Source organism: Dermacentor albipictus, chromosome 8, assembly GCF_038994185.2.
Source record: "Dermacentor albipictus isolate Rhodes 1998 colony chromosome 8, USDA_Dalb.pri_finalv2, whole genome shotgun sequence".
Classification (NCBI taxonomy): domain Eukaryota; kingdom Metazoa; phylum Arthropoda; class Arachnida; order Ixodida; family Ixodidae; genus Dermacentor; species Dermacentor albipictus.
Window position 1 is genome coordinate 45866824 of NC_091828.1, and position 23949 is coordinate 45890772.

The 23949-nt window shown below is 44.3% G+C and overlaps 1 protein-coding gene across 7 annotated transcripts in view; it reads right to left on the minus strand.

Moving 5' to 3' along the window:
- LOC135909721 (gastrula zinc finger protein XlCGF57.1-like) overlaps positions 1–23949 on the minus strand; it is a 135793-nt gene that overhangs the window by 56950 nt on the left and 54894 nt on the right. For 4 of the 7 annotated variants that reach the window (XM_065441773.1, XM_065441766.1, XM_065441767.2 and 1 more), the window contains exon 4: positions 14673–14870. In XM_065441773.1, the coding sequence (XP_065297845.1) occupies positions 14673–14870 (198 nt within the window). The remainder of the gene's footprint in view (positions 1–14672; positions 14871–23949) is intronic. The other 3 variants (XM_065441774.2, XM_065441768.1, XM_065441772.1) reach the window with 1 other exon arrangement.

Here is a 23949-nt window from a genome sequence, read left to right on the forward strand (position 1 = left end):
TTTGGCACAGAGTAAAACAAGGATTTGCAGACATTTAGTTTGTAGGTTTTATCATTTCTCTATCATGAATCGTCACATGTAATAAATTTTATTTAAAGAGCAGGCGACAGTGGTCATCCCCAGGTGGGTGGCACCCTCAGTACAGCATGCCGTGATTTCTCGCTGCCGTCGCACTCTGTGCACCAGTTGAAACTGGTCTTGAGGGCATAAGTTGGTCAACAGGTACTCCCACTGCTCTGGGGCAGAGAGTTAAGGGAAGGGAGGCAATGTCAGGTGGGTGCACTGCAATACCAAATAGTAGAGTGAGCACGATGCTGAGCATTTCTTACAGGCATTGTCATAGCATGTCAGCTATGTCACATGAAACGGTGTCTTGTGTATAAACAGGCTTGTCCATAGCCTTCTCCATGCAATGGATTCCTCGCTTATTAATTTGCACTGCAGTGGAAGATACATTCTACTGCCGAATTCGTAATGCACCACGATTTCGATGTATGATCTAGGTACGCCTTCGTCTTGGTCCTCCGTGGCATTGACCCTCAGCAGGTTAGCCTAGAGCGTATGTTCACACACTGCAACATTTACTGCCGGGTGAGCATGCTCCGGAGTACAGACTCTGCATGTCTCTGGGAGGTATCTGGTACTTCTGAGTATGTCGGAGCTAATGCAAGGAAGATCCAGCTCCGGGAGCACTGGGTTTTGAACTGTTACTTATTTTTATATCGAGCTGTACACGCTCCACAGAATGGTCCATGGTAGGCTGGGGTGAGGGGTGGACGCATGTGGTGAAGCCAAACGAAGACATGGCTGCAGGAATCCATATCCTGACTGACAAATACAGACCAGTGGTGTCATTCAGCAGGAGTTAAAGCAGAAAGGTCACTAAACGTGGTGCGCAGCTCCTGGATGTATGTGGAAGCATCATGGGTGCAAGGTGGCGATGACGGCATGAAGAATTCTCCAGGAAGGCGCAGGGGAACGCCGTAGTCGAGTTCAGCCGAAAAGCACCCTAGGTCAGCCTTTAGTGCATATCGGATGCTCAGAAGGACGAAAGGAAGGTAGACGAGCCAACATTCCCTTGGCTGATAGGTGGCGAGGACAGCCTTCAGTTATCGGTGAAGTTGTTCAATCATGCCATTCGCAGAAGCATGATTGGAGGTCATATCGATGTGTCGAATGCCCAGGATGTTGGAAAGCGTGGCGACTAGGGCCAATTGAAACTGGCGGCCTCAGCCGGTGGCGTTACAGAAGGGCATCTGAAACACCACACCCAGCCGCTCATGAAAACCATAGCAACTGTCTCTGCCATAGTTTATGTAATGGGAAAAACCTCTGGCCATCAGGTGAAGTGATCCACACACGTCAACAGGTAACAGGCCCCACGCGATAACGGGAGAGGGTTGACAATGTTGAGGTGGACATGGGAAAACGTCGCATCTGGAGGCTAAAATGGGGAATTAAACATGATGGTATGGTGATGAACTTTGACATGCTGTTACACAAGAGATATTCGCACTCAATGACGGACGTCTGCATTGATGCAAGGCCAAAGGAAGCGAGTGGTGACTAGCTTCTGCATCACACGAATACCAGGGTGGCTCATGTTGTGCAGTTGATCAAAAATTGCACGATGAAGAGCCAGAGGCACAAGGGGTTGAGAAACACTAAGGGATGTCTCGCACATTATCAATGAGCAAGAAAATGGAAGCGGGCGCTCAGTGAAGGATAGAGACATGGATGAGGAACGAAGGCGATGTAGCTCAGATCATTGCGCTGGGCGGCTGCTAGCTCCTCCACGTCTACAGGTCGATGCCGCCAGGGCATCGACGCGAGACAATGCATCAATAGCAGCATTTTTCTGGCCCATGCACGTGACACAGATCCGCTGTGAACTTAGAGATAAAGCACAGTTGGCAGATCTCCCGTGCGGCGTAGTTGCTGCGATTCCGATGGAAGGCAGACGTCAGGGACTTATGGTCTATGACGACATGAAATTCCCAGCCCTCCAGAAAGTGGCAAAAATGCTTCATGACAAGACATACGAGAAGGAGTTCTCTACTGAATATGCTGTATTTAGCTTCAGACAGCTTTAGTTTTTAGAGAAAAAACTAAGAGGCTGCTACCAGACATGTGTTGTTCGAGAATTGTGCCGACTGCCATGCTTGATGCATTGGCGAGGGGACGAATTGGGGCATCAGGGACGGGATGTACGAACACGGTGGTATCTTCCAGCGCTTTCTTGGCAGTAATGAAGGCAGATGCAGCGTCCTCAATCTGCTCAAGTGGCGCAGCCAGATCTTTTTTGATAGCCAGTAGGAAGGTCAGAGGCTTCAGGAAATTGGTACACTTCGGAAGAAAGCAGCAATGAAGGTTCAGTAGGCCCAGGAATTCTCTTAGTCTGTTTAGTAAAGTCGGGAGAGGAAAGTCTTGAATTGCCTTCACTTTGCTGGTGAGAGGCTGGATAGCTTGTGGGGTGACAAGGTGGTCTAAGAACTTTATGGTAGTGACACCAAAGAGGTACTTGTTTGGAATAATGACGAGACTGTAATCCTCAAGACGGTGGGAAAAGGGCGCACAGGTGAGCTTCATGCATGGGGCTGGATAAGTGTGTAATAAGGCGATCATCAAGGCAGGCGAACATGAAGTCGAGATCTCGCCTGACTTCATTGATAGTCCACTGAAAAGTCTGTGCAGCATTGAACAATACAAAAGGCATCCTCACAGACTGGAAGAGGCCGAAAAGGGTGATAATGGCCGTCTTCGGAACGTCAGTGGATTCCACAGGACTTTGATGATAAGTTTTCCCTAAGTCAATCTTAAAGCTCGTGCACCCAGCAAATTAGATGTGGTCTTGTAATTTGAGGAAGTTGATAGCGCATTGGTAAAGTGTGCACATTCAGAGCGCGGTAATCGTCACATGGTCTCCAGTCGCCAGAATCTTTCTTTGCCACCATTAGAGTGGCGTTGCCCAGTTGCTTGAGGAAGGTCATACAACGCCCAGTTGAAGCGTGTGCTCACACATAGCTCGCCGGTCTCCAGACAGTCGCCAGTGCCGAGTAAAGACAGGAGGTCCAGTGGTCACGATGTGGTGAGTGATCAAGCGTTTCACCAGTTACTCTCTCGTATGCAGCTTCGTAAGATTGGGAAAATCAGCAAGGATTTTTACGTACAGTGAAACGGGTGGAAGAGCTCGAAGCCCCGTCGGCGAGGCGGTGCAAAGTATGCGATTGATGGAAAGGCAGATGCAGAGATCAATGAGGCGATGAGCATGCATGTCTACCACAAGGTTAAAGAAACTGAGGAAGTCGGCCCCGAGAACAGCTTGCGAGACATCAGCAAGGATAAAAAACCAGCGAAACGTATAACGCAATCCAAGTTCAAGTGTAAGAAACCGTTGGCCATATGTGTAATGGCGGAGTTTATCGTTCTGAGCAGGCAGGTCTGTTCGTTGTGATGGCGATCTGCACAAGAGGCTGGTATGACGCTAACCTTAGCTCCTGTGCCGTCAAGGAAGCAAGCACCACTGATCTTGTCAGAAATGTAGAATAGGGGTCATGTCCTTCGACCAGTACCACTTGCCACCGTCAGTGGCCTGTCGCAGCATTTCCCGACCAGGAGTACGGACGTGTGGACTTGCGGTTGGAAGTGCCAAATACGCGGTGGTACCAACACACAGCCGAAGACGAGATGCCGCTTCGCACGTCGGATGGTTGAAGCTCTGGAGAGCACGGGCGCACCAGGGAGCGACTGCTCGACCGGAAGCTCAACGAAGATCGGCGTGAGAAGGGCGCGAGGTCATCAAGACATCTGACTTACGGGATATGATAGCTGCGGTCAACGTGTAAAAGGGATGGGTCGGGTCTGGAAAGGTGATAACATCCGCTAAGACCTCAGCGACGTCTGGAGGTAAGGAAGACCCCAAATGTAAGAACGTCCATTGACTGGCGATATGGTGGAGACAGAAGTGTACCTCGACCTGTAGGAGCAAGGTGCTGAAGCTGTTGGGCCAAAATGGTGGCAGGCTGATGTGTTGGAACAAGGACACCACAGCACCACCAGGTTGGGCGACCTACTGGGCATCGTCTTCAGCAGGGAGTGCGCAAGAGCTGGCAGAATCCATGCCAAAGGGTTGGAGCAGCATGTTCTTTACCGGGCAACCAAATCTATTGGACCACATATAAGGAAGATATAGCTGCAGCAGCGTGGGGTTTTTTTGAACCGTTCTTTCTATTTTTATATTTCGTTGCACACGCTGCATGGCTGAGCTACCATCCTTCTCTTTGGTGGGTGCTGCATGTGGAAGTGAGTTGTGGGCTGTGGCTCCGGCTCAAGGCAAGAGGCGCTACAAGCACATGTAAAGTTGGACCACTTATCCATCCAGGTTGGTAGTGCCTTTACACTGCTTGTAAATCCACTATCGCCACTATTTGATCCTTTGACCTCACTGTGGCAGCCATGAGGTTGACTGCTGTCTTTTTGGCTGAGTCCATGTCGCAGGTGGCAACTGACATGGCTGCGAGCTCCTCTTTTATGCGAAGCATATTACTAGAGCTCAACCCAGCTCCTCAGGCGCGGCGGTGTCACCTTCAATACCACGTGACACCGTGACGTCACGACAGAGGAGAAACGGGGCTCCAACTCGCGCCGTCGCTCGCGGCGGCGCCTTCAAGGCTGACCACGTGACACCGTGATGTCACGACAGAGGAGAAACGGGGCTCCAACTCGCGCCGTCGCTCGCGGCGTCGTGGCGGTATATAAGCAGCTGCGCTTGCCTCTGCTAGACACTCACGAGGTGAGATGCCTCCTGGAGACAGAGCTGCTCGTTGGAATGAGAAGCGAAGGTTGCGGCGTGCTACAGAGACTGTTTCTAGGTGGCTTTGCTACTGCGCAGCGACTACGCGCCCCGCATCTGACGCGGTGAGCGTCGAGCAACGCAGCATTTGGCGCGACAACGAAATGTGCGCCTGAGGAAGCGACGCACGCCTGAGCCGATGCCGACGACACCGGCTTTTCTGCGACACGAGCTCCTTAACGCTGTCGCATTAAAATAAAGGCTAGTGTGCTTCACATCCTGGGCCTTAGCTTAGCTAAGCCACAGCCATTTTTTTCTGCTGTTTATCACTCTAACCACACGTGCCTCCATTCCTCTGCACACTGCGGCATCTGTGTAGCCAACATCTTCATCGCCTTCGTACACCTTTCTGAGCATATTGATTCTTCCTGTTCTTCCCTGGTGACACTTGGGATCCATGCCATTCGGCAGCGCTGCAACTTTTATGTTGTTTCATAGCAGGTACAATATTCCTTTCTTGCCTCTGTTGTATTCTTCTGATCAGTGTCCAAGGCTCCTCAAGGTGTCTCCTCCTGTCTTGGTCCACTTTCATCTCTCTAGTCGGCTTCTTATACAATGTTCTGTCAGCATTTCCCATGTGATATGGACAGTGATGCTACTGGCGCATGCCATTTTAGATCAGCTTTTGGAGCAGGTTGTGAAAGCAATTGCGAACTATATTAAAAGGAGTTTTTACAGTGGGCAAGCTATGTAAAAGCAGTAAGTGGTCACCCATTCACACACGCAATAATTCCAAACATTCAACATAACCCACCCCTTTCGTCGCAGTGCTTACTATAGACTGTGATGAAGCAGAGATGCCTAAGAGGCTTGCATAGACCATTTCAGTGGCTTAGAAAAGCATAAAAGCACTTAGACATGATACGACCAGATTTCCAAGGAGCTTTGAGAGCATTCAGCATGATCTTGCTGCTATAAATGCATTGTTTAAGATGAAGCACTCCGTGAAAAACAACTATGCTAACAATATGGCACAGCCTAATATAGGCATACCCTCTTTCTCTACTTCTCTAAAGTGGCTATATTAACTTTTTTTTTCATTCCCGCAAGGCCGTTATCATCACATCATGTAAGCCCTTAAAGCTTAGGTATCGGTAATTTTGATTAAACAAATACTGTGTATGTAAATAGCAGTTTGCCTAGTTAATTAATATGCTCTGACAGACAGTTTTTTGAACGCATAGACTGGGCAAACAAAAAATGTTTTCTTTATTTGGGGTTTTATGGTGTGTGCGTGTGCGTGTGTGCACATTAAAAATCCGAGTAATCATATTGAAGAAAACTACATTTCGCTCGATACTTCAAGAACACTTCTGTTCCGAGATATTTATCAAATTTGATACTCAGTAGGATAATTCTGCATTTGTAGGCGAGGGTGCAAACAAAAACCCCCATCGATCTCCACACAGATCCCCACAATTGACATAGCTTATTATGGGGAAATGTCAGCTTATGGAGGGCAGTAGTGCAACTGCCATAACCACCGCCAGAGCTCTAGGCTGGCATGCTAGATAATCGCTTACGTCAAATGGAGGCATTGTGTGTGCCAGAACTTTCACATATGAATGTTAAATTAAGTTACTGAGTCATACACCAGAATTTCCAAACATCCAAATAGAACATCCAAATAATTGCGTGGGCAGTCTGAAAACAGCAACTTTAGTGAGAAAAATTATTCAAGTGCTTAGCATGAGTGGTATGAAAAATTTAGGTAATTTTGGCATGTGCTGCACTTGACCGATATACTGCATGCTTGAAATACCACAATGACGGCACCGAGGAGGTAGTTCGGTTTCGCTTGTCTGGCACCTCGATGCATGTCGCACACCATCGCAATGTGTAGATATATGTGCATGAACTTTGACTCTGCAATGCCGTCCGGTTAGGCTCTGGTGCACAGGTTCAGTTTCGCGAAAGCCTTCATAATACCTGCCAGCATGTCATCTGCGGACCAAATCTCGGCTTCCTGCCAACAGACTGGTACGTGATCTCAAGACCAATCGAATCTGGTTTGAACAAGCTTGAGGCCACCTATCCGCAACAACCTGCTACACGGCCACCAACGCATCAGCTAGCAGTGAATTTTTGTTATGGCCATACGATGCAAGCAGCTAAAACTTAGGCTTAATCAGTGACACTTTTGTCACTATCCCGCATCGAGAGTCACTGTTCAGTGCATACAATAATAGCCTGCATATAATACGAGGTTTTTTTCCTATTATTAGCGTCCCAAATTTTCGCCTCATACTATATGGGGATCTGAATGAAAATTTCAGTCAGAAATTTGGAGTAGAAGTTTTGGTTTCGTTATTGGTGTGTGGCTATCCCTTGACTTCGTTATTGCTGAGTGACTACAGCATCGTTACTTTATTGTTGAGCAGCACACGTGCAAACCACGCTTCGCGAAGTGCATCTTTTTTTTTTCCGCGATGAAGGACCAAGATGTCCAGACTACGAAAACAGTACTCACGGAGCCATCTTAAGTCGTTCCTGCTGCTGAGTGCCCACCATCTTGGTACCGTTTGAAAACTCAAAGTTCCGCCTATTCATTCCTGCACCTCTTGCTTACAATGGTCGCATAGGAAGAGCACAAACACGCACCCACACACAAAACATCAGGGGCCAGTCTGACGAAGTTTTCACAGCAATCAGCCCTGCTAATGGCTCATCGCACCAGCACGCTGAGAGAGGGCTTATGATTGGCTGTTGCCATGGCAACAGTGCAACAATGCTGGGAGTGGCATTGCAAGGCCATCACCTGCTAGGCCTGCTTCGAAGTTGACCTGCCATTTTTTCATTGATCAGACCATGATTACAAGCAGTGGTTGTTCGAGGCTTCTTTTATGAATTTTGAAACTGGACTTGCATACGGAAAGCAAAGTGCAACCGTTATCTGATCATATGTCGAGAAAATGGAAACTTTTGTTGCAAGGTTTAGATGAGCTAGTAACATACCGCATGGTTACTAACCACGGTGATTCATATAAGTGGCAAGGGGATTCCCACAATGTGTCACTCTGGTGCAAAAAACAGAAAATTAAACTTAACCATTAGAAATGTAGATTTATGTGCATATCACGCACTATAAACAATGGCAATCAGTTTCTATATAGAGTTAAACATCGATATAATGAAGTCGATAAAATCGGCAATTTGCTTCATTATAGCGAAATTTCGTTCTATTGCAATTCCACCTTTTATTCAAATAAGTACAGTTACTGACCTATTTTTCTTGCATGAAAAGGGGCCACAAAATTTTCCGCATTATTCGGCAATCGAAAAAAGCAAATTACAATGAGAAAACAATTCATGTTGATAAATTTGGGAGTCGGCAACGTATGATACGGTTTCATGCCACATAGTCGACGATATCTGCTCGGCGGCACGAATTAAGCCAAGCGAGCCATATTTTCGCGAGCACTCTGTCCCCGCAGCTGATAGCGTGGCCCACACTGGGACGACACTATCAGAAAAAGCTTCAGCAGTGTGCAGCAAACGCTCATCTATTTCTCGTTCCAACGGGTTACTGAAACTTGAGATTATGCAACCTCCAATAGAAAATGCGCGGCAAGACAGCTTACATTGTGCCACGCTGTCTATTGGAGGTAGGCGCGGCTGGCATGCGCGGTTGACTATGGTGGAGCTCATCCCACCATTCCCCCTTTCGCTTTGCATCGCGCGGGAAAGCGGCACTCATGAAGCCACCATCTTTCTTGTCTCACCTAAAGCACACATTGCGCGGAGCACTTGGACTGTATACAGTACACAATGCGGCTCCACTTTGGGCGTCACACAGCGCACGATTTGAGAGGTGCATTTGCAAGCGGCCGCTTGTAATACAATCATCTGACCATCTGCGTCGGCTAGTTTCCATTTATTGTCTCTGCATTCCCTTTCTGAAGGCGATAAAGTTTCGTTACATCGAAATGCCACACAAACACACTTCGTTATATTGAGGTTCTAAATACACGGTGTTCTACGGACAAGAGGCCATGAAAAGTTAAATACTTCGTTATATCAACAATTTCGTTATATTGAAGTTCGTTACATTGAGGTTTAACTGCATACTGAATGACACTTTATCATCAATTAACACCCAGAAATATCTTGACCTTCACATAACTAACAATCTTTCATGGAATATGATTTTTAATTATTTCACTATGAATGCTAATTGCACACTAAAATATCTTGGTCATAATTTTTTCTCTTCTTCTGGTAAAACTGAAACTCTACGAAACCCTAGTTCACTCAAAACTACATAACTACAGGCTTTACCCCTAAATTAAATCCAAGCACCAGTGAATTTAATCCGAGGCTGGTCATTTTAATCTGAGCGCCACTCAATGTACTCCAAGCACTACTGCATTTAAACACCAGGCAAAATATTCTAAATGTCAGTGAACTTAATCCGAGCATAATGCTATTCAAGAATGTCTGAATTTCCAGGCAACTGAAATTTCGTGAAAATATTAGCGGTAAATATTGCAACGATGTTGACGAACACGGGTTAACAAAACAACAATATTTATTAAGTGCGAACCTGTGCCCACAACTAAAGGTCACTGTGGTCATGAAGAAATCCCTAGCAGTAGCGCTCTAAAACTGGCCTCGAACCGTCTTCTTTCTTCCCGCATGATACCTGGCGCACATGAGGCATGCGAGCCAGGTCCAACCGGCTACCCTTGCCACGAAGACCGCTGCCTGTTGTTACTGAACAACACCATGGTACGGCAGGCACAGTTTTCAATACAAAGGGTGTGCAACTTGAATGGGCCAGGAGGGCCTTAACATTTGACGGTCAATGACGTAAATATACGGCACTGCGAACAAGTCCCAAAATGGTCGATGCCGTATATTTACGGCGCCGTTTGTTTGTTTAAAAAGCACGCCAATTTCCTAACTTTTTCTTTTCTGTCATGTGCTGCGACTATGTGGGGATACAGTGAATTTTTTTGCGTGCCTCCCTCTCTTGGTTTTTGTTGCATGGTTTGTTTTAGTGCTAGTTTGCTCCCATGCGTCTATATACCACTGCTTGCGCATTGGCGTGCGCGTGGGCGAGTGGCCGTTTGGATTTTGTTTCGCGGGCGGTTTCAGTTTTTTGCGCTTGGGAAACTGAAGGCTATCTCGTTCCTAATCGCTCAAAGGGCGACAGCTTGTTTCTGGCTCGTTTAGTGCTCACAGGGGTGCGCATAGGAAGGATGCCGCCATGCAAGCATTTCCGTTTCTTTTCTTTTTTTTTTTAAGACTCTCGAAATCTATTAGCTCCAGCTGGTTGGCGATAAGATGAAGATTAGCGGAAGTTTGTCACATGTATTGCTTTTTTTGATGGGCACACACACAAACTATTTTCTCGAGTGAGCGCACCTACGCAGTGCGATTACGCTATGGACGTATGTATTACTGTAAGAGCAGGAACATTTGAGGCTTGCGAAATATTCTCGTGAGCAGATTTACAAAGCCTTGAACAATGTGCATAAAGATGCATCAAAATTTTAATTCTGATAATTATATTTCTTTTTTATTGTTGTTATTCATGAATGAAGAGTGCATATATACCAACGCAAAATACCATATATATTTTTTTTCACTTTACGGTCACCCTAGAAAAATTATGGTAATGATTTTTCGAAATAAGTCCCTAAGAAGAATCGGAATCTTCAATAAAAAAATCGACCCTGGGCGGTCGCATATGGCGAAAAAAATAAACCCTCGAAGGGTTAAATAACACTTCACAGTTTTGTGGTCTTCGATGTCTTCTTGGAAAACTTGGGGAACTTGTGGAAGTGTCAATGCCTTTGTCAGGTTGTGAAGCCGACGAGCTCTCCCCCTTCATGTCTCCGCCTTCGGGTTCTCCCCTTTTGTCTGTTCAAGGTACAGAAGGCTGATGCTTTTTCGGGCATGGGAACGCCTACTTGAATCTTCACTACACTGGTGAGGTCGAAGTCCAGGCTGATCCCAACATCCTTTTCTTGGACGAGGCAAATAATCTCGACATGGAAACGCTCGCTTGAATCTTTCCCACACTGGTGAGGTCGATCATAACAATGCGCAGTTCATTGTACTCGCTATATTGCATGTCATAACATCATGTATATCAAACGAAATGTGACAAAACAAGTGACTCAACAACGCCTACTATGAAGCCGTATGCTTAAGTCACTAGTGAATATTATTTACCTACTTTATTGTCAAAGTGGAAGCTTTCACTCGTGAATGCCGTCATTGGTATAAATCCAGCTGTGATAAAATGAACACATATTTGTCACCACTGCTAACTAATAACACCGAGTCATTAGTGACCATTAGTTATGCACATACTGCAATGTCATCCTACTTTCATGCAGAATAGCGTCATCAATATAAAATGAAACGTCACTGAGATGGTGATTCAAAAGCCATAACATAATAACTAGATGTTAACATTGAGTCGCTAGTGATGATGAATCACTTTGTGTAGTGTGACAGTTGCAGCCATCATTCGTGCACATCTTCAATGGTATAAATGAAAGTGTCAATAAACAAGTTTTAATCAGTTGACATTCCTAATTATTATGGGAGATTTAATAATGATCACTAGTGATAAGCTCAGTTCGGTGTTCTTGCACTTGTATGCATCATAGCATTATAGATGCCAAACAAAAAACCCTTTTAAACAACGATCTAATTACGATAACTAGAAGATGCAAAAATGTAGTTACTCATGATCACAGATCACGTACTTCTTTACGACAGTGGCAGGGATACCTCGTGTACGTCATCAGTGGTATCAATCAAAACGTCATTATATGAGCATTTTTTTTCTGCTACCATTGGTAACTGATAATGCAAAGTGATTAGTCATCACTAGTGATAAGTTTCGTTTGGTGTTTTCATACTTTCATACAGCATAAAGTTATGGGCATCAAATTAACAATTATTCAAATGACAATTCAGGCTTAATAACTAGGAGATGCTAGGAATTTGTCACTAGTGACCGCAAACAATTTTGCTAGGTATGACAGCGATAGCCATCAATCGTACACACTATCATCAATATCTATCAAAGTGTCATTGAATAAGCATTACTTCTGCTACCATTGCTACCACATAATGAACATTGATTAGTGATCACTCACGATCAGCTTAGTTTAGTGTTCTCTTAATATTATAGAGCATAGCGTTACGGATTTGAAATGATAATTTGAACGGCAGTTCAAGATTCAAGACTTAGTCACTAGTTATTTTGAATCACTTTAGTATGACAGTGGTAGCCATTATTCACTCATTTTGCCACAGGTATGACTGTGTTTCTTTAAATAACTTCTTCTGTTTCATATTGCAGATGTGGTCAAAAACAGTGGTGCTCAGTAGTGATTACGTTCACTTCGACTTTCAAGACTATTTGCAAATCACAGCTTCATGGACATAAAGTGTGCGTGTTTCTGTTTTCGTGCTCCTTCCATTGCGCGTTGGCCCCATGGAACACTTGAAGCATCCTCTGGGCCAGTTGTACAGACAATATCCGAAAAATTGGGTCGTCCGAAAAAAATGAATGCATGTCTTTCACTGCCCTTAAGGGATCAAATCGCCACAGGCACATCACAAAAAGCTCTGAAAGTGACAGGAGACAGCAGGTGCACGCGTGTACGATTAAGGAATACATACTGTGTTCCGTGAAGAGTGGTCCTTTCCACAGTTGTTAAGCTTCACAGCAATACTTCGCGTATGTTTCAACGCTTAACATTGCTGTGTTGAGGCAGAGCTGACTTTCGGGAACCGGCATTATGCATGGATGGAGAGATGGATGGAAAGTAGGAGCGTCCCCTTTGAAACGGGGTGATGGCAGTTGCCCCCATGCTCAGATTTTTATTTTGCCTTTTGTTTTTATTTTTATCTGTGTTGTGTCTTATTGAAATTCTCGGTTTTCTTTAAATACGTCTCCCTACCATTTTAACCTTATGTCACCTCCCTGCTTTTGAGTCACCAATCCTCCAATCACCTTTTGCTAATTTCCCCTGCATATGTATTTGCATGACTATTATTATCTCTGAACCCTAGGGCCTCAGGAAGCGTGACTGTGCACATCGACATCGGGATTGATACCATCACATTTTAGTATGAGGTGTTCCATTGTTTCTACATATTTACCACACACAGTACATGTGTCTTCTTCGTTAAATTTCTTTTTATAGCTCCGCGTTCTAAGACATTCTGATCTAGCTTCAAAGTGTAGGGCACTGCCTCTTGAGTTATCATAAAACGCTACCTTCCTGGTCTGCTGTTTCCAGTATCGATATAGTTCCACACTATGCTTCGTTTCCATTGAATATATCCAATTATAAACTTCCGCGTTTTTAACCTGTCGTTCAGTGCTCTGTATTTCTTTGTCCTCATGTCTGGCATACTTACTGGTTAGCTTCCTAGTTCTTTTCCGCCATTGTGAGTCAACGCTCTTTCTATATAGGTATTTAAATACCTTAGCTGTCCACCTGTCATCGTCCAATTTCCTCAGACGTTTTTCGTATAGGATTTTACTCTGAGCTTCCAGTGCTTCGAACGATGCCCGTATTTCCCTGTGCTGTTTGGTTTGTGGTTTTCCCATGGGCACCTAGTGCTAACCTTCCCACAGCTCTCTGATTTACTTCTAGTCTCGACTGAACCTCTGCCCTTAAACACAAGACCACATTCCCGAAAGTAAGCACTGGCACCATTACTCCCTTCCAAATACCTCTCAGTACCTCATACCTGTTGTACCCTCACAATGCCCTATGTTCATTATCCCGGCATCTCTTCGCCCTCTTGCTATGAGAGACTGTTCATGCTTTTCCGTGTACATCTGCCCTTCGTTTATCCATACCAATGCAATGCGCCGGAGTCAGTGCCATTGCCGACAGCGGCGAATTCTTTCAATGAAAAACACAACACCGACAGGCAAGAAGCTTAATAGCAAACGTCGAAGCAGTTCGGCATAACGTTGCCGCGGTGGTGGCTATGGCTGCCAGCGGTTCTGCGTGCGAGAGTGCCGGTAGTCACGCCAAAAAGTCCTGAAAATTGGACGGCGAAGAGTTCTTGTGTCTGAAATTTCAGACGTTCTTATAAATTTGCTCTATGGAGTACATGGTGGTGCTGCGAAGCCATGCTAATTATCATGCATGTCCCAAAAATCGGGTGTTCGGAAAATCGGTCGTTCACTGTACACTGGCGACTCCTCCAGCAGCGTCAAAGACGATTCGTTACGATTTCTCTATTACTTAAGCCAGCATTTTCAGAACTTTCATTCCATTTCAATAAAGTTATAGCTAATTACCCCAGACATAAACACGAATTCCCTGAGTTGGTAGACAAATTCTCCGGTTGGTAGACACCCTGTCACCGATGATTTGCTGTGAGATGTCGCGACTCAATGCTGTCCGAGGACAAGAATTCTGACAGTTCCCGTGCAGTTTTCGCCTCCCTGAATGAACGAGCATATCGATAAAACAAGGTATGCTTTATAGTTGACTGCATTCAAGAATTTTGTTTGAACTTTATCAACCTAAACACAGCGGTCAACTGACGTGCCGCATTAATCTATATTCACATTCTTACACTAATGCATCGATATAAACATAAATAAGAGACTCACTGGATGTCACGTTGTCGTAGAGCAACGCAACAGCTACAACAACACCAGGACAAGAAGGCTATGGATTACGCTGTGCCACCTAAGGTGCTTCAATGTGCTCCCAAGAGCCTTATTTTGGCATTTGAGCAAGTCGTATGAAGCTATGCAGACTTCAGAATTTACAACACTCACACATGTAAGCAAATGTAAGAGAAATGTTTTGTCACTGCCCACCTGAGGTGGAGCATAACTGACCCACAGTCTGCACGCTCCTAGACTCGCTCCCTGCTTTCAACGAGCAGCCGACAGACTTGTCAGCCAGAGGCAAGCTGCACTGCATGCCAACCTCCACCTGACCGGCAACCTTGAAAGGGTCGTGGCACGCCGTTTTGGCAGTGATGCTTTCAGCTAGGCTCGTTGCATTTGGGAGGCCTGCAAATAATAAGTGGGACAATTGCAGTCCTGTTACAGCATCAGGAACACGAGGTAAATAAAACAATAGAATAAATGAAGGGGCATATTACAATGCATAGCCAACGAACACAAAATAACCCTTCCGGTTCAGTATTCCTAAAGGGCCACAAAGGACATCCCACATTGAGTGCTCGAAAGCAGGGCAAACTCTTTTTTTGTGGAAGGCTTATGACAGCAGAACGTATCTCAGACACTTATTCATCTTTTTTATCTTTATTTATTTATTCAATACACCTACATCGCCTGCATGGCATTATCGTAGGAGGGTTAAAATACAGGTGGTCACAATGGAAAAATATTCTGCTACATCAAAAGAATACATCAGCAAATACAACATATTTTTTAAGCCCTGAAATTCACAAAAGTGGAAGACAAACTAACCAATTACCAAACAAAGTAAGTAACAAAGTAACTAGAAAAAAAGAATACAGTAGCGTATGTACAGACATGAATAACAGAACATTCAAAGAATATGGCTCTCAATAGCATTTTCAATACTAGACGCTGCCATCACGTCATTAGGGAGCTCATTGCAATTGTTAATCGTGTTAGGAAAAAAATGGATAAACACATTGGTACAGCACTGATAAGCTCTAATTTTGTTAGTGTGGTCTCTCCTAGATGAAACGTATTGCGGCTCCTTAATGAACATTGTTTTGTCGATACCAGTTTTACTTTTGTGTATATTGTAAAGGAATTTCAATCTTAGGATTTTCCTACATGAAGAGAGCTTTCCAACCCAACCCTTCCCGTATTCCGGATCCTCTCATAGTAAAATTATAATTTCCTGTTACGAAGCGTGCTGCTTGCTTCTGGACGCATTCTATTTTGTTTGTGAGGTTTTTAGTGTACGGATCCCAGGTAACGCAAGTATATTCTAGAATAGGCCTGACGTTTGTTAGATACAAGGTTGCCTTCAGTGATGAAAGAGAATGCTTAAAATTTTGTCGGAAAAAGTGAGGAAGCCGGTAAGCTGTAATTGAGTTAACATGATTAGTACAGTCAAGTGTTTCAGAAAGCGTAACTCCAAGATATTTAACATGCTCAGTGGTACTGAGTACAATATTATTTACGCAATAGGAACTGGGGAATTTTTTCTTTTTCTTTGGAAACTGCACATGGTAGCATTTACCGGTATCTAGAGTCATCTGCCACCAGTTGCACCAGATAGACACTTTTTCAAGGTCGTCCTGTGAGACAGACATATCAGCATGGCATTTCACTGTACGATACATGACACAAGTCGTCAGCATACAGTCTAATGGTTGATTTAAGGCCTACTACTTAATCATTAATATAAACAAGGAACAAAAGTGGTCCAAGCACAGAGCCCTGAGGCACTCCTGATAGCATGTGCATTGGGTCTGATGTCACCCCATCAATACCAACTTGCTGTTTGCACAGGTGTAAATCATCCCTTATCCAGCCGAGAATATGTTCAGGAATGCCTAGGAATTATAATTTTAAGCAAAGCAGATTGTGTGGGATGACATCAAATGTTTTCCGCAGATCAAGGAAGAGTGCATCTATTCGTTCACCATGGTCCAGGCCGAGTGCAATGTCATGCGTGAATTCGGTTAGTTATGTTATGCACGAAAAACCAGAGCGGAACCAATGCTGAGCCAAGGTGAAAAGGTTATTTGCTTGAAAATGCTTCATCAGATTAGAGTACAAAACATGTTCAAGCACCTTACATCAAACGGAAGTTAAAGATACTGGGCTGTAATTGCCTACGTGTATACGACCACCCTCTGAATATCGGAGTCACGTTGGCTGTCTTCCAATTTTTGAGCAGCTTTTGAATATCTAGTGACTTGTTGAATAATATTCCTAAAAAGGCGCTATCTGTCTTGAACAGTGTTTCAAAACAAGATTAGAAATTCCATCAGGTCCGTGAGCTGAATGCACGTTCAGATTAAACAACAAAGCCTCCACTCCTTCCTTGTTTACGGCAATGTTTTCCATTTGCGGTAATCGTGTCGATGTCTCAGAAATAGCAATGCTACATGGCTTCGTAAAAACTGAATTAAAATACTTGTTAAGAACTGCTTTTCTTCTGTCTTCCTTAAAGGGACACTAAAGTGAAAAATGATTTCTTCTGCATCAGTAAATTACCTTTCTACAACACCTCTTACAACGATAAGACGTTTGGTAAGCCAGAAAAAGTGCAAAAACGAAATATGGGTGGCAACGCCTATTGAAGTTCCCACACCTGGGGGCTGTGACATCTTGAATTTTGATGCCATCTTCTAGGGCCTACTAATTATATATAGCGGTACAGATTGACTACATTGTGTTCTAAAGGAAACAAATATTAAACATGGCAAGTTTCGGGAACCTTTATTCAGCCAACGCAGCCCAAATGCGAAAACATACTTTGGAATCCCTGACGTCACACTGACGTACCGGCGCTGGAGTTTTGGCGCAAAGTTCAAATACTGATACTTGGATCTTCATTTTCTCATCTAATATTTATTCTATTTTTTTAAATGACTGCCTGCAGGGTTCTCAAACAATGCTTCATTGGTCTAAAATGATTTATTGTTTCACTTTAGTGTCCTTTTAATTAGGTCACCATCATTTGGAATGGCCGGGATGCCAGAGTAATCCTTCTTGTTGCTCTTGATACACCGCCAGACCTCTTTGGGATTCGTTTTGAGTTTATCTGCTAAGGCTTGTAGATATGCATTCTTCGAAATTTTCACTTCGCTTTTAAGTTTTGTGCTGATATCCCTTAGCTTTGTGTACAAGTTTGGGTTTCTTGTTTTGCAATATATTATGTAAGTTCGCAATTTTTTCTGAATTGATGAACGTAAAGCCTTATTAATCCAAGGTTTATCTTTGCGGCGCTTAGCCGAAACCACATTAGACGGAACAAAATTTGAGGTCAATGAAAGAAGTTTATCCCTGAATATGACCCACAGACTGTCGATGCTGCTAAATGAACTATAATGCGCAAATATAGGCAGGAAATCATTTACCTGATTAGAGATAGCCTCATAACTACCCCTTTCTTAAAAAAGATACTTTTCTCAGCCGCATTTTGGTAAATTCAATTTTTTCTGCAACGAATACTGCATGATCACTAATCCCTGGTACTGGTGCACTGAAGTCTATGATGTCTCTTATGGTTACTAAAGACCAAGTCTAACTCATTTCCGCCTGCACATCCAAAACGAGTAGGAAAATTAATGAACTGGAAGAGCCCATAGGCCATTATTAGCTCGCAAAATAGAGACTGAAGCAATGACCTATTATTCTGCACAGGACATATAGATCACACCATTCAACATCTGGCATGTTAAAATCACCACCAAGAATTATCGTTTCAGACGACTGGGCTGAGAGTGACCTTGAAAGGCTGATAAATGGTTCAACAGTGTTCAAATTAGGTGGTCTGTAGAAAGAACCGACAATAAGGGTGTTTCCATCTGAGAAGCATAGCCTGCACCATACAGATTTTGAGATATCGTCAGCCAGAAGTACAGGTGCATTTTCAATTGTGTCCAGAACTAGAACAAACACCCCCTTCTCCGCACATTTCGGTCTTTTCTAAATGCAACATAGTCTGATGGAAAAACCTCAGAATCCACAATGTCAGGGTCTAAGCAGGATTCAGTGGCGATAACAATGTCGGGCTCTGATATCGATAGAAGGCCTGCAAAATGATCAGTTTTACTCTTTAGGCTTCAGCAGTTTATGACAATAAAAGAAAGTTGTTCAAGTCTATTTCTAGTAAATCGGGAAGAAGGCTGTGTTTTTTATTGCGTACATTCTCGAACAGAACCACCAGAGCCATCATAAATATATGTTTTTTCCACCCATCACCAGCTTGTTATACCATCTCATACATTTGATACTCATTTATACACATTATACACATTTATACATCTCATACATTTTCATCTCACATTTTAAAGCTATTGGCGTTGTCTGACTAATGAAAAGTGATTGCAACATCCTATGGTCATCGCAATCAGACTATTTAATGTCGGCTGTAGGATCTCCAATTGCCACATGTGTTGTGTCAGGTGATGCCATCCTGTGGTTGCAAATTTTCTATTTCCTCATGCTGCTGTCTACGATTGCATGTAAGTTCCATTGGTACCAATTCAGTAACCCTGACAGGCTGTTGGTTACGTGCCCTACACATTACATTAATTAATTTTTAAGGCAATGGCATTCTTCAAGAACTTCACTCAGTTACCCATTAGACCACGAATATCCTCTTGACATCCCAACTAGATGCGAAAGCCGAAGTCCCGGTTAGGACGTCCAGTAGATAACATGAGGACATTAACTTCTGGATGTCCTATTTAAGACATCCCTCGGACATCCACACAACTGAACTTCTGGGATCTAAAAAAATTCCAAAACTTTAATCCTATGGATTTCCAAAGGATGTTTTCAACGGGATGTGCCATACCGGACATATGTGGGACCAACACGCACAATCCAACACGCAGTACGTGATCATATCACGGAATGTCTTCTCCACAGCTGCCTTCAGCGCACGCTCTTCCAAAAAAGACATGTCAGCCAGCAACGTGAAGCTGCTGCCCTCAGGATCAAACTTTCAATGCAGACAATAAATGGAGAAGTTGCAGTGAACGACCGAAACTGCACAAGCACATCCGCAGGAAACGTCACAAAGCGGTAGGCAGAGCACCTAAATAGCCGCACATTACCACCTACCGCAAGGCGTAACCAAATTAATCGTGTTCTACGCTCCTATGCTCTCCGAACATGTCAAGAAAGCCGAGTACTGCAACCTCTGCAACGGCTGAAACCCCTGCCGTTGAACAGAGAAGCGACTGCCTTTACCCAGTCGAATCGCCACTGTTTGTTGCATGCATGCTTTGTGCTCATTTGCGCATAGTCGGTCACATGACTTTACACAGCCGTTTTATCGGATCTCTTCACCCTTCTCTGTAAGCTCGAAATGCCTGAAGGTTGCTGGGTTGGTGCGCTCCGCGCTCTCACACGCTCAGCTCACGCGTTTACTCTGAATTTGGTGGTTAAGTCAGCGTGCGTATAAATGTCATACAAAAATCCCTCACGTGACCTGATCCTAGGTGCCTAGGGACAGGATCACTTAAGAATTTTTGAGGAGGTGAGGTGGTGGCGCCGAGCGACGCCGTGGCATGTTCGTCCTCGGCGTGATTGCTCTCTGGCCCATGCAGACTGCGCATTGTTCAACATTGCTTATGTGATTGTGCTTGCGTTGCTTGTGTGTTGGTTGTAGGTTCTGTGTTACTTGGCGGAAAGCCGTGAGTAGTGGTGGTGCAGCAGTGCGGCTTTGGCCTCGGTGATCTCTGGCAGTACAGAATCTGTGTAGTGTGACCTGTACTTCCTTGAGAACCCGGCGGTCGTGACAATTGAAATGTCGAAGTGGCCTAGTGGCCTAGCACCTCAGTAGCGGAGTTTTGCATACCGCGATGTGGCGTCGCCGTGTCCACCTTTGCTTAACGGACATCGAGGAATGTGCTGCTCGCTGCAAGTCATGTAAATGCGACTGCGTCGACCACCCACTGTTCAGTGATGAATGTGTGGTCGGTGTGCTGTGCTTGTAACGAGTGGGGCAGCCGTGCTGTGGAGGTGGTGGAGGAGCAGAGTGGCTTAGGGGCTCCAGTTGTGCGTTCACAGACATGTGCTCCCGTTTTGGTCTCATTAGTGCCTGTCACGGGATTGCGGTGGGCTCCTTGCCTTGTATGAAGTTTATGATGCTAACACAGAGCACGTGCACGTTTTTCTGTGCTATATGTCATTTCCATGACGGCCGAATTGAAAACGAGGCACACGCCTGTGTTCTTTCTGTTTGTGTGTCGTAAATTACTTTCTATTGTGGAAGTTCAGGCAGTCTTATTACGCAAGGAGTACAAATGTAAACATATAAACATATTTCTGTGTACCTGAAATTCTGCATTACCCATAATACCCTTTACAGCTGATAAGTGGGCTACACAGCTCGAGTGAATCAGCTGCCTTTTGTTGCGACGCTCTTCCGTGTGGTGGACTGATGCATGTTGCACGTTTATTTCTGTACTGTTATAAAAACCATTTGTTTATTCACTGCTTCTCTGCCGCAGTACATTTTAGTTACGCGGTGAAGCATAATAAAAGTGGGAGGGGGCCGCTATCACCCAGCATAGTATGCCCCCTTAGGCGACGTAAGAGGCGGCGGGTGCACGAGTGTATAATTAAAGAACTCTTATTAGGTGCACTGACAGTGGCTCCTTTCCACTTTTAGTATGCTTCACTGCAGTACATTGTTTAGGCTTCACTGCAAAACATTGTATTGCGAACAAGGTAATCCTAAAAAGCCCAATTAGGCAACGTTTCTTTTGTGGCTTGCTACGCCACAATACAGGGGTGGAAATAAGCATCGTGCAGTAGAGCATACTAAGAGTGGAAGTGCACATAGGTTTACACTGTGCTCATTATTTTCTATTGTGATATAATTTGCAAGAGCATCTGAGCTCGTGGTAAGCTTCATTGACAATTCTTTGTACACTACAAATTCATATTGCAGGGAAGCTCACTAGAGCACATTCGCCATTATGGAACGTGTTATTCACTTTCAATGCAGGAGCACAATGTGGATTCATGCCCATGCTTTTGGCTGGACTGCACATGCTCTATGAGAATTGATTTGTTGTTCATAAGTGCACTGGTACTTTACTCTAAACTGGAGCGCTGGAGTTGATATGGAAGCGTAATTTTTATGAAGGGGACAAGGTGTTGCCAAGATGGTTGCAGCACAGCTTTTCTTTTTTTCCAGGCACTTTTTCTGCTAGAAGCTTCCATTGCAGTGTTTCGAACTTCTTTGAGCCAGTACAGTCTATATAAAAATCTGACACTGATTAGGAACATCACCTATGATCTCTCCAGTAAGCTGTGCACGGGAGAAGTTCATGTCTATCTATAGTAAAAAAAATGTAGCACCACTATACAAAACAAAAGAAGTGGGTAGGCTACAGCAATACTAAGCGTTAAATGGTGCTTTATCCTTTCCGTTGAGTTTTTTTTGTGCTTTTTACTATGGATCCTCCACAGAACCCACGCGAGTGCTGAACTTGAGCTAGTTGGTTTCAGGTCTCATGAGTGCTACTAACAGAACAGTGTGATAAACGAACAAGGGCTTGGAGGCATCCAGTCACCTTGTTTGTCTCATGATGTCGCTTCATGAGCACCGCGAGGCTCCAGACCAGCTACGAAGGGAGGTTTGCTGCAATCGCTTCTGAACTGTATTGCCACTAAACCAACAGTGCTCCCAATGACAACTTTTGGACAGTAGAGTGCTTGCACACAGCTAAGTCTAAGAAGGAAGCATTCAGGATGTGCGAAGTGGGCCTTTTGAAGCTGGCAGCATTGCTGAAGGGGCTTTGCCCGTCTGCTCTTTGTATGGATACACAAAGATGATTTCCTCCTTGAGAGGGATTGTTTCAGAAGTCATTACATGGCTACAGTTCTGGGTGTTTAGTAGCAGAGAAACTTGTCTTTGCCCCCTGTCAATGATCTGTTCCTTCTCCAGTGTCCCTGTGAAGTTCCTACTTTTTGGATGCAATGTGCTCTCCATGCACGCATGCATTTTTAGCTTGTAAAGATGCCTATTACCCTTGCCTCAAGCTGGTGCTTGCTGATGTCACCCAAGAAGGCATTGGGGAGTATGGCAATGCACACTTGCAAAACAATGTTGATACCAATGAAACCAGATTAATGGAGCTGTTTTTTTTTCTTTATTCCATCCTCGTTAGTTAGAATGAGCAGTTCTCTCCCTGGACAGAAGGCATATGTAGTTGGTCGTGCATAGACTGTGGCCAAGACTTGTTGGCATGTTATGACAAAAACCTGCTCAAGAACCTTAGCACAGTGTCTATATGTAAAAACCTTCAGATGTGTTGATGACTTCCGTTTATTTATCACACTTTGCCTGATGAGGCCAGCGACTGGGTCAACCAGATGTTCAACAGGCTTCCCACTAGTTTCCCCAGCGTCTCCTTTACCAGGGTGCTGCTCATAGATATCTGTTTTCTTGACCTTGTCAAGCACTTCAACCATGGCCACATGTGCCAAACCTATAGCATGCGATCAATAAAGTGCTATACATCATGTTGCTCCATACTCGCGACGTGCTACAAGACCTTGAGGAACACCCTCATTTATTTACACCCTCATCATACTCTATGAAGCTTCACATGATAAGTACGACAATTAACATCTGCTGGTTTTTCAGCATTATTCCTGTCCAGGCTGCTGAAAGCTATCCCGAGTGTTTCAAAAGCAAGACTGCTGCTGGACAAGAAGTGCATAAAGCAAGGGTCACTGTAACCACATATGTCACACAAAATGAAGAATGCCACTGAGTGTACAGGCGGTTTACTTCACATCCAACAAGCTTGGTTCTCCCTTTACAAGTGAGTAAACTCAACTTGTCACGAAGCCATGGCCTGTGACAAACTATGTGCCAGATGTTATGTCCCCTGCAAAGCTGAAAATTTGCACAAGATCCCGACACCCCGCAGCGGCTTCTACACTGGGCAAACAGGCTGCTCTAAAAACGACTGCCTTTACTAATATGCTAATAACATGAAAACAGGCAGAAATTTGGCTATTCACTGGGCCCAACTGCAGGTGCAAGCCAATCTTCCACCAGATGAGTGTTCACAGAAACTGGAGCTATACAAATGCAGATAAAAACAATGATGTTTGAACGTTGTAGAGTTCAACTATACTCTGCACAAGCAGTGCTACCTGCTGCACTGATACCTCATAGCCACAATTCATGGCTGCACCTCCATGCAAAGGAACCATTCTTGAGTTATTAATTTCTATTTATTATATTTATGGTGGCCATATAATTGCGAGTACACATCACCCACATCGTGTGCAATATGGTTAAATGACATCAACTATGATAGCCATTCCTAATCTGAAATGCAACAAATGAGCAAATATAGGCAACAAATTGTAATTCAAAAAGACAAAGACAACCACACAGGATAAGTGACAGACTTCCTTTTATTGAAAAAAAAAA